A 14,001-nucleotide genomic window follows, 5' to 3' on the forward strand; every position below is an offset into this window, starting at 1 on the left:
ATGATTATTGCAGTACAAAGTCATTTCTCCTTACAAATCTGGGAAAAGAATGCTAAAAAGTGGAGAAGTCTTCTACCTAACCAAAAGGATTTAACAAGGTGTCTATTTATTTAACCAGCGCAGCATTTCCTCTTTGATCGGAATGACTATCATAAACCTTTTCAAAATCATTATCGAGGTGACTGATTAGTATTTAAGTAGTATATAGTGCCTTTGGTTGAATAGAGCCAATTAGGCACCGACCTAGAAAAATGCCATAATGAAGCGTCTCCCACTTTGATTCTCTAACGAGGCCGGCACCTAACCTAATTCGGCTCATTTTTCTCATGGCTATGGTCGCCATTCAGAATGGCTTCAATCGCTTGTTCGTTCATTCAATGTTTTATTCATTTGTTCACTCTTCTACGCACAAGAAGCCCTCGGCTGAGTGTAAACACAGCGACAGCTGAGTCGGCATCCATGTGTGCCAGTTTTAATGGGAATCGGAGGCATCATGACCTGTGAAACAGCGAGGTTAATGAATTAGGCAATCACAGGCATCCACGGGGCATGAAGCGGTGTTTATGTTAGAAAAAAGAGCGAAAAATATCGAACCACTGCATTGCAAAACATCCCATTTGATCACGTTTTTGCTGAGATTCAAAATTACTATTTAGATTACTCTAGATGCCAATAAAATCCTGTTTGTATTCGCTTACTATCTCCTCGGTTTTGCCCGTGATTGTTAAACGGTAATGACAAGTGCTGATCACTTCCACGAATTCGACATTTGGTACGGGGATCATGGTTTGGCCCTTTGCGATTCTATCGGCCATCACATCCTGCTGCCATCCTCTTGTGGAATGACCTTATGAGTGAATCGTTGGGTGGCAATCAGTCAAATAATCCCCTCGCTAAGTGTTGAAATTAACCTGTCACAAGCAACTTGTAATTCTTCACCATCAAGGATAGTTGGCCCACCAGGAGCATAAAGCATTTGTCCCTGAGTGATTCGCCTTGAAAGGAAAACGTTTTCCAATCAGTTTTGAATCGCAAGCTATGCATCTGAAGTCACTTATTTTTGACATCCCCTACGGGGACCATTTAACATGCTTCCTCACCTACACTTTATCCATAACCATGTGAATTTCCAGGTATTCGGTAAAGTCTTAAAAGTTCTTCGACACTGTAGTTACTCAGCAGTAGCCGGTGACAAGGCTTTAGAAGGTGAACAAGTCCTACCTTTCTCCAGAGTCTTCTGGAGCTCGCCAATAAGGTTCGTGGTCGGTGAGGGATCCTTACTCAGTGGAAGCGCTTCACTCTGCGGTCTACCCAGTATCACCCGAGCCATTGAACAATTCCATCTTTCATGCTTGAATTGATGTACGCATTCGTACAGTCCTAATTGGGTTCCATCAATCAGAGCCCAAATCAGACCCGGATTTCTTCGACAGAGGTTGCGCTGGTGATTGGATAGCCCTGAAATTCGTTGACAGGCCGCCTCTGAGGCCTCCTCACTAGCGACGAAGCCGAAAGTCGAGTCGATTGCCATTTCAAGAGGACTAAGCTGTGGGGTGACGGATCTAAGTTTGTGAAAGGTGATGGCGCTAGGAGTGGTTAGACGTCCAGGCAGGGGAGCTCGAAGAATGCGTCTGAGAATGGCAGGTGATGGGGTGACGAAATGGGGAGGGAATGTGAAAATCGGAGGCAGAAGTACTGCGAGAATTAGGGCGAGGATGGAGGCCTGAAGGTCATTTGGCATTCTGAAATGGAATTAGCAGTTCCAAATATCAGAAAAATTTTTCCTTCCATTAAGAAAACAAAGTATCCTAGTGCAGTAATATGAATATGTTTGTAGAATGCAAGGCAGAGCTGGCAAGGTCTCAAAATTCCTACTGACTGCAGGGAAATTTGAGCTTTTTTCCTGACGGAAATAATATGCACAGCCAACAAGTTTACTTAGTATGAATGTCTCCCATAAAAATAAGCATTACTTTTTCACAAATTTTCAGCGAATTTATTAGAAGAAATTTTGGCTCTGGAAAATGCCTGCGTCTTAGTAAATACGAAATGCTTCCATAATCATTTGGAGAGATCAGTTAATTTAGCCGCTTCAGTTTGGTAATGCGGGTAAAACTGCAAAGGACTGGAAACAACCTCTAGTGGGTTTGAAGCAAAAGTTTAAAAGCGCAGAACCCAATGTCCATCACAGGGTGGTCTCGCTGCGCCCATTACGGGACCTAGATGCTAGAGCAAGGACCACCAATCACCCCGTTGGCTAAATGAATTTGTGCAAAAGTTTTCGCCTTTTTCTTGTGCTTGATCGTGAACAGATGCAAACACATCGCAAACCCTCATCGGTGCCAACGAATTCGACCCAAATTGAATCAGTTAGAGGTCAGACGATGAGAAGGCGTTTTGTAGGTGTTGAAGTAATGACTTCGTTACCACGCTTGACTAGTGTTTGAAAAGATGCAATAACTATAGTTTGGAAAATTGGAAAATTTCTTCTTTTTAAACATTTCAACATATCATCGTGCGTTGATTTTAAATTAGCCTTGACAGCTTAGAAGAAGAGTGGCGTATTTTATGTAATGATGGTACGTAGTTGAAAAGATCTGTGGATTAAATTTAAATGCAGCCATGTTTGTTTACTTGCAGGCTTATTAATTTCATTTAAAATGATCTACAAAGCTCGTATATTAAAAGGACAAGAGTTTTTGAAGAGATTGAATTTCGAAACCAAAATAAGGTAGCCTAATCGAACACATCGTCGTTTCCATTCGGTTTTAAAGTCGAAAAGTTTAATTGACTCAATTGTGTCATCTGACCTTGACCTATTTTGCCTCCTATTTTGATAGGTCACTTAGGCAGGTTAATGAACTGGAATACCCATGAAACTACTCCTTGGTGGGAAGTGAAAACAAATTTTACAGCTATACTGCAGTTCAGCTATCTGCTCTCAAAGTGGATTAGGATAAAATTGAAAGCAGTATTTTTAAATAATGTCAGAAATAGCTTTCTTGAAAAGTCACAAGGCGATCAAAATGTGATGAGACACCTCGACAGCTTAATTGGGATGTCAAACTTTAATTCGTCTTTCTTTGAGCAGACATATATAAATAATAAAAGTACTCAAAAATGTCCTATTTCAAGGGAAGACGAAGGTGAGAGCTTTGTGTTATGGTACTTCGTCACGTATTGAAGAGTTCTGGGGCTTTTGTGTTCTACAGAAGCATCCATTTGTAAACCAGCTGATTATTTTTAGGAACTGAGGAATAGTTAACAAGGACGAACGTCCATCACATGTCAGAAGAATAGCTTACTTCAAAAATCAGGTTAGTTGTCTCTTGAACGCTTAGTTTGCAAAATATTTTTGGAATGCAAACAAATTTACCCAAAATTACAGGGCGATTAAATAATCCCATTTTTTAAGAAAATTGAGAATCCAAATCCTGAAATTTCAAGCCTCAACACAATTTTTTCATCTTACCTCACTTGACGCATAGCGCGAGTCTGTAAGAGGCACCGTGTTGATCTCACCGTCGTCTTGAGGTATCGACGCCTTCCACAAGTATGTTATCCGAGGGGTGCTTCAAGAATATTTTGAAAAAAAGAAGGTCAAAATCCGCCCACCCCTACTGATACATCCACCAAGTGGCCAATCACATTCAATCTGCACCGACACGCACAGCACAGGACACACACACATGTCCTGCGTGCAAACACTGAGAAAAATGCGTGAAAATTCATCACCCTCTGGAGCGTCAGTCTAGTCATGCCTTCTGTCTCTCTTGTATGACTTAAGAGAACTCTTCATATGATTGGGTGATTTGACACGGATTCACTGGGGTTCCCAGACAGTGGAGTGATTTACTTAGCCTTGAGGAAGAGTCAATAAGGACCTAAAACCAGTGACTGTGCAGAAATTCTTTGAAAATATTAATAAGTATTTGTCTAGCACTCATAGTTAACGCTAATTTCCCACTTCAGTGTAAAACAAAGATTACTTACACGGCGAATGATTTAACGTGTTTTAATGGGCAGCAGTCTCTCTGTAAATCACGTCGGGAGTAGGCAGTGATATTGAGATTAACTTACAGAATTTTAGAGAGTGAGGTAAGATAGTGTTTTCCTCCCCCTCGTCCCAGGAGCCGTGAAATCTCTAGCTGTCTCGGGAGAAGTGGACCATCTTTCTACCGTTTCATTACCCCTAATTGTCTCTCAATAAAAATTTTGTCTTGTACAACTTCGAGTTATAGCGCATTGAGTTGGCGAAGCTTAGCTGCAGTTGCTGACCTGCATTACGAGGCTCATGGGGAAATATTACAACCATCGCAGACCATACTCAAAGCACTTACATTTCTAGGGATGACGTAGTGCTTGTTTTAGAAGGCGAGGGATGGGTGCTGAGTAAAAAGATAATTTTAGAATAATCTGTGATGCATCAGTTGCTTTAACTTAAGTTACTCTGTTAAGATCATTTTTATTACGAGTCAGTTAACTCTTTGCGTTTCGTTGGAATAGTCTCACTCAGTACGATGGCTCCAATTCTAGTTCGCAAGCCCTGCCAAGGTATGCCATATATACATTTGGCATGTAATGTGTTGGAGAAGCAACTTCATATTCCTCGGCGTGGGGGCACTGTCATAAAGTTGTTTGTGTTAAAAAATGATGCGTTGTTTTACGATAGTGTTGATGTGATGAGTAACGAGGTCCTCAAACTCTCAAGCTGAATGGACCGATGACAGCAACCGCGGAGCTGTTTCACAAAAATGGCAGAATCATAACCAAAAAAGTGTGTGAGAAGGTTTTAGCTCTCATCTATGCCAACTATTCGCCCCGTCGTTATGGTGAAGCCTTTCTGGTGGAACTCCGAATTTAATCCCCATCTCTTCCCTCTGTTTACACTAAAAGCATATTCCCAAGGCTTATAACATCATCAGTAAAATATTTTTACTGCTTATGACACTGCCCTAAATTTAGCTCTGTGTATGCTGATCTTCTAGTTGCTGTACTTTGTACTTGCCCTTTTATGCTTCCATAATGGATGTTTTCACGTCTACAGTTGTCTTATCGTCAGGAGTAAGGTGGTGGTCAGACTAACCATTTACCTGGCCACCAGTGTTATTGGTGGTGGTGCCTTCGACCTAATTGGATAGCAGGCCAGTTCCTTCGTGATGTGACATTCAGGTAGCTCTGTTGAATTTGTAGTAATGTGAAATGTGCCTTTAACGCCTCGGCAGTTGTCTTCTCTTGCCCTGTCATTTAATAAGAAATGAAACATGTGACCTAGTCAGTTGTCGTACTGTGAATTTCATGGGACATTTGATGGCAAATTAAGTCTGCTATTTTCCACACAGTTAATTTCTTCAAACCTTTTAAGAAATTACGAGTTTTCAAATTCAAAATGACTTGGCTCACAATCTACTATGCCACTGCCAAGCAGAAACACCACCTCGGGAGACTCGACACCCCGTGTGGTAAACTTCAAACCCATTGATTGTAGAGTTACATAGGAAAGAAAAGAGTTTAAGGGGTTTTAATTGAGGAGAACTAAATCTACAGAGATCTACCGTAGAGGGACTAAACCTGCGTCCAACTTCGATAGGCTCCAAGCTTTGAGACATTTGCAATGGCCGATATTAAAGGATTCAAGGAATTGGAAATGATCCATGCGAATGGCTTATTTTACTTTCCGATCACAAAGTTCCCAACCGCAGTTATGAGGCATGGTACGTTTTCACCCCCTCTTGCCTTTAGGATGTCGTCAATGGAGATTGCGCCTGGTAGGGATAGTACTATCACTGAAGAACATCTCTACGAAATGGTTCACCTTGGAGCAGATGGTATTCACCGAAATCCAGACCAGACCTTCAGCAAATACCACCACTAGTAGGCAATATTCTCCTTAGAAACGGACCCATCGCAGCATTTTAGTTCTGTCTCGCTGTAAGATGAGGTTTCAAGCGGTCGTAGGGAGCGCTGGAGACAATATTCAGGCTGGAAAAGTGCTATTTGGTAGTCTAAGGTGCACTTAAACACACAAGCTTGTATTCCCTTCTCGACGACATGACCTTTCAGATCTTCTGAGATGCTCTAACGCAGTAAAGTCTACACAAAGGAATTGTCAAGTGGTTTGAGTCAAAAAGCACTGGAGAAACAAACGGCACTTTTTCCAAATTCTTCCTAACCATGAGGTCACCACCAGCCAAGTAACACCGATACTAAATCTATTTCCTCCAGCGCCATGGTAGCAGTCCCTAGGAAACTAACACACACACAAGTACATGCTAGGGCAAAATCTCAGGAGATTTTTTCGTAGAAAAATTTCCCACCAAAAGTAGACGATATGAGAGGAGACACGACTCGACACGGCACGTCAGGACAGGCGTGGAGGGCTTTTATTGCCACGGTGACTGGATGGCAAAGCGCCTTCAAGTGTAGGGAAAAAAGTATCAGAAATCACTGCAATGTGAATTTTGATGACTTTAGTGAGCTTGAGGCTCAATTCATACTGTCTGTTGAAAGCATGAAGTAAAGCCACCTTTGAAATGAGGCTCGCAAGTGCAAAAATGTGTGTAGTGTGTCACTTAGGAAAATTCGGTGCCAGCTTGCTGACATGAAAAACCTTGGCCTTCAAATTGGACGAGTTATCTTCTGTCACACTATTTAACAGCATGAAAAGTGTGTTTACTAGTTATTTTGTAAAGATAATAATGCATAACAACAAAAAGTGTGGATTTTGCACTCGTATCACAAATATGTCATGTGTCCTTCAACTGATCACGACATGTGGTGCCACCAAATCCTGTGACACCAACAGACCGGTCTGAGACCACTTGCATTTTTAATGTACATTTGAGCGGCAACTGCATATGACAGTCCAGCATTGTCAGTATACATATCATACTTGAGAAGCTAAAAATGTCCTAAAGGGGAATGTTGGACAGGCTTTGGAAGTAGACCTGTCAAAGGTGCAAAAATAGCTTAAAAATCCAGTCTTTTAAGAATTGGATGGCTGACGTCCTTTCAAATATTTATTTGAATTCCTTTGTCTTCAATATGAAGTAGTTAAATGAGGTTGCGCTTCTTTCAGGCTACTATTGATGGCCTCTTGAGCTATCTTATTTGTTAAAACAACCGTCCTTTCTCACCGGGCCAACAAATCCCTTTTATGTGAAGTATTTTACTTCCAAAATTTGAACCGCAAACATGTCCTTTCGTGTCTCACCGTTAGGGTTCCAACTGTTTACTCTGAAATTATCATGTACCTGTCAAATATTAATCAAATAGTAATCATTACTTTGTGGAATACCATCTAAAGAACGATAGTATTACTCCCTCATCTCTTTCTGAGAGGTCCTGAGTTGTGCCCTCTTGTAAGAATAGAAATTGCCTTCCATTGACCAATTTTAGCAGTCATTGGTGCTTCTCAAGGAGAAGTTTTCCTTGCATGAACTTTGAAATGTGCCTTGTTATTTAATAAGCGTTCGTTTCAAGTTGACCGATGACTTGTTTGATCGTCATTTATCAGTCTCAGTGAATGCTCTTGGTATATTAGTTGACATTTGCCATACAAACTACAACACGAATATTGTGTAATACTTCAAGTCCCTCCTGAAGTCGGAAGAAGTCATAATAATAAAACGGAATATGCATTGCCGACGCAGAGAGGGGCTGAGGGACTCCTGGCATGACCCCGAGGCCATCCCGTCCAACAGAAGCACAAAGGCGGAGGCTCAAGTTCCCGCAAAATTAAAATGACTACTTAAACAAACAATCAAGGTATTGCGTGGCCGTCTCACCATTTAAACATCATCTTCGGCGCTCCCCTCAATCAAACTCTCTCGTCAGCCATCACAACGTAGTCAGTGACGTGAGAAAAACACCCAAGAGCCAATCAGCTACCCCAGTCATCGGCATTGCATGTAAATGATAAAATACCTGACTGCAATGTCCATGGTTTCTCTTGTCAATTCCGCTGGATCTGGAAATTTGCCCCTTTTGGGAACTGCATTAGGGGAAGGTGGGAGTGTGCAGGCCACTGCGTATATCCATCACCAGTCGTAGGAAGACTGGCTAAAAAAGAGGAGGTCATTTATTGAAGGATGGGGTTCAAATAGTTTCTGTCCCTCCTTGCCACTTACTCGAACTTCAGGGCTGCCGAGCCTTATCTATCTGGTTTCTATTCAGATTGAGAATGGGTTGAGGAGGCATCATATGTTCCCTTCATTTACATCTTCGTACAGGTATCGTAGACAGCTCCGCATCGCACTTTTCAGACGGTTTACACCTACAGCTAGTGTCACTCTGGCTGTTAACAACATTCTGTAGAACACGGACTGGGGTAGTTGCTATGGCTAGACGCCATTTTTGATCCTTCTGTGGGGGTAGTCACGGATTTTCCCATCCCTAGGCCAAGCCCTTCTTCAATCATGTTGAGGTTTAGCATTTGGTAGGTGAATTCAGAGCGGTTGTCCTTTATGATAGGGTTCACTTTCCCCTGCCAACAATATAAACATAATACTAGGGCACATTATGTATTGCCGACGTACAAATGGACTGAAGGGCTACTGGCATGCCCCGGAGGCCATGCCGCCCAGCGAAACTACGAAGACGGAGCTTTAAGTGCCTTTGATAATACAACAAAATGTTGAACGTACAGCCCAAGTATTCCAATTTTGTGCCCACATGCGTGATAAGACTTTGGATAATTTACATCTAAAATCGGATTATCTAATTCACTTCTAAACAGTTCTTTGAACTATTATGCCTTCTCTAAAATGAGACAAATTGGATGCGATGCTTCTGCAGCTCTGAAATCGTCAAAATGTCGTGCTCTGAAGCAGATAAGCTTAAATCTCATTCATCGGGTTTTAATCTACGAGGAGTTGAAGAGACGAAAAAGTAGTACAAAGTTGATGTGAAAGTACTGGTGATCTTATACACCTGTGTGCCTGTAATGTGCCATCACCAACGCTGGCGTGTGGAGAGCCATACGGCCACCTGACGATATGCTCTTTTGTTGCTTCAGTAAATCCTTTTTTCTTTTCTGTAGCTACATTAAATCACACAATTTCTTTCTATTTGAGCCTGACTTATGCAGTTCCATGCTTCCGCTATTTTTGAAATAAAAATTAAACTTCTATAAGAGGGAGAGTAAGAGTTTACCTGGGTTCATTGACGGTAATAGGGGAACACTTAAAGGGCTGTGTGTAGTAAACCTCGAAAGTGGTACAGCCAAGGAACTGGATAAGTATGGGTGCAATACTGTAATACTTTATTGTTTAGTTAACTCTCTCCCTGCCATTGTATGTCCATTGGGCGGCACGGCATTTGGGCCATGCCAGTAGATCCTCCAGCCCTTCTGCTTTTGGCACTTTGTTTTCTATTATCTAAAGAGGAAGTCTCACGGTGCCATATTGCTGAACGTCAAACCTTAACATGACTGGGGGAGAGCATATGCCAAGGATGGGAGAATCTGTGACGACTCCTAATAAAGGGTTAAAAATGACGTCTCCCTTTGGCAATTACCCCAGCCCGTGTTCTGCGGGAACGCTATTGCCTACTGAAGAGACAGTGACTGTGATCTATCTGGGAAGTTAGTTACAGAGCCGCCTACGGTACCCGCAGGAGGTATCAATGAAATAAACACGCGACGTCTCCTCCACCTCCCCACTAGCTGGATAGAAGTAAAATAGCTTATTGTGAGAACGACGTGAGAAGAAGATATGGATGCAAAATTTCACCTCCCGTAACTATTATTAAGCCCTGTTATTTATTAGATGCCTCTGCCTTTAATCAAGAGGGCTTCCGACTAGTGATGGAACTGTGTGATGTTTAACTAGCTCCCTCGTCTTCCAATGTAGGTTTTAAACAGGCTGAACTTGCAGATCCATTGGAAATGCCAAGAGAGATTAGTGATATTACAGTCAGTTGTCTTCTCAGTTACACGCGAATTCCATGACTGACGCTGCTGGATGGTTGATGATTTTCTCACAGCCCCGACTGCTTTGTGATGGCTGACGAGGGAGATTGACTAGGGGGAGTGCCAGAGACGACGCTTTTATGGAGATGGGGGCTATGTACTATTTAATTTATTTGTATAACTCTTTGTTTTGGTTCCCAGGGCCACTTAGAGCTCCCCTATTGCACCTCCTTTGGGAGGAATGTTCTCCGGGCTATGCCAGCAGCCTCTGTACGCCAGCAGTACATTTACAGGCTTTCATACTCGGCAAAGTCTCCGGGCGCTACAGTACATTTCCTCCACTTTAATTTTATAGAAAAATTTCATTTATAACTACAACTTCCAGACCTCTAAAACAAGTTAGCTCTTTAGGTGAAATGCGGGAAATAGTCGGGTAATTTTACAACAGCCATTCGTAGAAGGATAGTCATGGAAAAAGTGATTTAGCTGTAGATTGGAAAGAGGTCCCTAAAAAATTGTTACTTAAGGCTTGATATTTCACTATAGGTTTTAAAAAGCTAGCTTGAAGCTCTTAAACACGTGAATCGGATTTCACTCGTACTCTAAACTGAAATTTAGTACACAAAAAAGCTGATAGAAAAGTTTTCATTTTCAGGTGTTTTGTGGATGTGAATAGGTGACAGGAGTATAGTTTCTGCGTAAAGTCAATTGTAGAGCACAAAGCCACCACAACAACCGATCCGTAAGTGGAATTTTATGTCTAAATTAACTAAAATTTGCTCCCTTCTAATCTCTCAATGCAGTTCATTCAGTAGGCGATCCGTTTTGAATGGTACCTTTGGCACAATGCTTAAATGGGTTAACTTTTGCAATAAAAGGGAGGAGAAATGACAAGATCTTTCCACAATATCTCCCCAATTATGAGCCATGGTAGTGTACAGTTAATTTGTCCAACTTACACAACTGTTAGTCAAATCTGTCAAACGGTGAAAAGGCCAACGTGGCTACACTACTGACTAGTCTCCATTGACATTTGTAATTATACACGGCGCTTAATGCCACTTATCCTCGAGGAGATGTGTGATACCGAACACTTGGAAATGTGAATGCCCTCAAAGATGACAACTGCCTCTGTTGGTGATTATGCCTGCCTGACTGGCTGTGAAAAAAGAAGTCATAACAGGAGAGGAATTCGTCGAAAGGCTGTTAAGGTAAGGAAATAAGTTCGTCTCCCTTGTAATCTATGATTCTTTCAACATGGAAAGAGCTCTCAGATTTTAACTTTTTGCAGTGCCGAGTGTCTAAGGGTAAAATACCTGGCTCTAGACACTCCGTTTTGATAATTCTGCTTTCGTTTCCCAGCCGGCTACCCCATTTTGCTGAATGTTGAAGGCAACAAAAGATGAAAATTTTTTGGTGTAGGGATGAGCACAGAAAACGGAGTAGGAGGGACAACAGCGTCTCCTTTCAGCCCCAATCGTAAGTGCATTTCAAGGTCCTTTCAGAGGTAGGGTCTTCTTTCCATTGACTGACCATTCAGTCCTGGTTAGTGACAAATTGTATCAAATGGGGTGACCTCTTCCTTGGTAGCTACGATATCTTCAGGAAAGGAACAATTTCTACTGAATGATTGTGCCTGAAGCCCCTTCTCATACACATCCGCACACAAATCATGAATGAAAAACGAAAACGACCGGATGATCCTTGAAGTACATTTGTGATACAAGTTACAGGTTCCACCACTACCCCCTTGAAGATGCTGCAGATGCATACAAATTGGCTCATCACTGATGTTGAATATGCCAATTGTTTGCTACTAAAAAGGAGATAATATCTTCTAGAACATGAGGAACACGCCTTTAATGTTCCGTCACCGAGATAAAATCATTCACATAATTCCTAGATAGCAATTTCTACTGCCTTATATCCCCAAAATTTGACAGAAAGCCTCTGCAACTTTGCAAGCAAGTCAACCCCAGTTTGGAAAGCACACAGGCCTGGATCAAGTCCATCAAGCTTAAATGACATTCTTCAAGGTTTCAAAGTACAGGTAGAATGGTGCATAGGTACTTTCATAATGCATGCATCGAAGTGCACTTTATAAGTCCCTTCAGTTGCAACAAGTCACCTCGGCCATCTATTACCGAAAATCGTAATAATTTTTTGGAACCTGGTATTGACGGAAACAATAATTGTTTCAGCAGTTCAAGCGGTCTCATAGAAATTCTCGACTTTTTTGATGAAGGCGCATCTTTAGAGGCAACACTTACTTTACTTTTGTGACAGTAAGAATCTAACTAATTCCAGGTAAACCGTCATCTAGATTTCGCTGAACAGTGACTTCGGAGGTGGAACATTTGTCGTAGACGGTTGAGTCTTTAGCAATCCTGTTGAAGCCATGCCAATCTGAGGCAATTCTTTTCAGTTTTGGGGACACAATGCCGAATGATGGGTGGACGTAAATGAACTATCTACGATATCTCTATGCTGCAAGATTTCGAAGGTAGATCGGATAGATGAATGGGTGGTATTGAAGGGAAGAAAAGGATGGATAAATGTGTTAGTTTAATAAAATTATTTTTGCCACCCTTAGCACTAACCGTTTGTGGGAGTAGTGACTTTCATACAAATGTCATGAGACCTTGAAAACTAGAAGTCAATTTGACGCCTTACAACTCAATTTGGAAGCGGACTGTGATGCAAGGTGACGTAAAAGCCTCACATAAGGCTTGTTTTCGTCTTTTTTTTGCACCTGACTACACTGTGATGGACAAATTGGCTGAGTGACTTCAAGGAGCAATGGAAACGACACCCGAAAGGGAAGTTATGATAAGCCGATAATTGTCTAAGCCGTGCCTAAACCTACAAGCTACCAATTTCCTGCGATTCCTCTCAAATGTGGGCAGAATGTGTTTTTTTCCTACAACAAGGCATCTTAGCTCTCAGCTTATCTGCGGTGGCTTACTAATGCCAAACCCATTTTGAGTCACAATTCGGTTTGACCAGAATTAGAAGCACAGGCACCCCATTTGGTAATCATTTTATCTAATCAGGAACTTTACTAGATGTTAAGAAGATAATAAGATGAGACGCGAAATTAAAGATTCGTAAGGGAACGCAGTTTAGGTTCTTATTATAGGCGACGCTATTACATACAAATATTTCATAATACCGCTCAATCAGAGAGGATAAGACTTGACAACTTAGTAAAAAATTAGCAATCATGGCAAGTTTTAAGAGACAAATACATATTTTTTAGTCTGTTTTATTGACTGATGCCCATTTTTCCCCCAATATGTTTTGTTTGGTAACAAATTAGCAGTTATTTAAAAATTGGCGTTAAAACTGAAGCAGGCGAGCGAAAAAATGCACGTAGAAATATTTTAACCTTTTAAGAGTGTTACACTCTGAAAAATTAAGCTACTATTGTCTTAAAGTTTGCAGCTGGCGATCACATGATTTCAAGGTCATACTGCCCGCCCAAGTAAAGTGAAGTAGTCATGGTATTGTGTGCCGATGTTTGTCAGATAACTTGAACTTTTATAATAATTTCTTATAGTTTTAAGTAGCTTATTGTGCCAACTCTTGCATCAATTTAGGTCAGCTCGTTTTCTTAGTTACTTTTTACAGAATGCAAAGTCGTGTACAAAGACGAACAAATAATGAAGTAGTAACTTTGTGGACCCATTGTAGTAGGGCCAATTTAGTTGCAAATGTCGAGTTATTCTTTAAGACAAGTTATGTAAGGGTATTTTTGTTACAGTAGGTTTATCATTTTTGTAGCCAGTTCTTAGCTAGTGGAAACTACGCTTGCACCTAAGATAGTTTGTGCATCATCTTATGGTCATTAGTTATTCCGTTTTTGTCACACTACCCAATCGAAGAGTTTGCTTAAGAATGGCACGCCAATAGTTGTTTTGTGAAAATCTACAACACTTATGCTTAAAGCTGTGGTTCCCCCAAAACTTTTGCTTTTTGACTAAATTTCAGATATTATTTTTCCAACCATTAATGTATTCCTGATACCGTATTGATAAGCGGGACTCTAAGGCAACTACGGTATTATTTTGAGTGATTCATTGATGCCGCAA

The 14,001-nt window shown here is 41.2% G+C and overlaps 1 protein-coding gene across 1 annotated transcript; it reads right to left on the bottom strand. All coding sequences in view use genetic code 11, as the record gives it.

Moving 5' to 3' along the window:
• Positions 1-1,171: 1,171 nt before the first annotated feature.
• EGR_03801 (hypothetical protein) lies at positions 1,172-1,741 on the bottom strand (the record flags this gene model as incomplete). Its single annotated transcript, XM_024493050.1, has 1 exon — positions 1,172-1,741. One exon carries the CDS (start codon positions 1,739-1,741, stop codon positions 1,172-1,174), a length of 570 nt encoding a protein of 189 aa, XP_024352511.1.
• Positions 1,742-14,001: the final 12,260 nt, after the last annotated feature.

This window comes from Echinococcus granulosus (genome assembly GCF_000524195.1).
Source record: "Echinococcus granulosus chromosome Unknown EG_S00021, whole genome shotgun sequence".
In the NCBI taxonomy this organism is placed as follows: Eukaryota; Metazoa; Platyhelminthes; class Cestoda; order Cyclophyllidea; family Taeniidae; genus Echinococcus; species Echinococcus granulosus.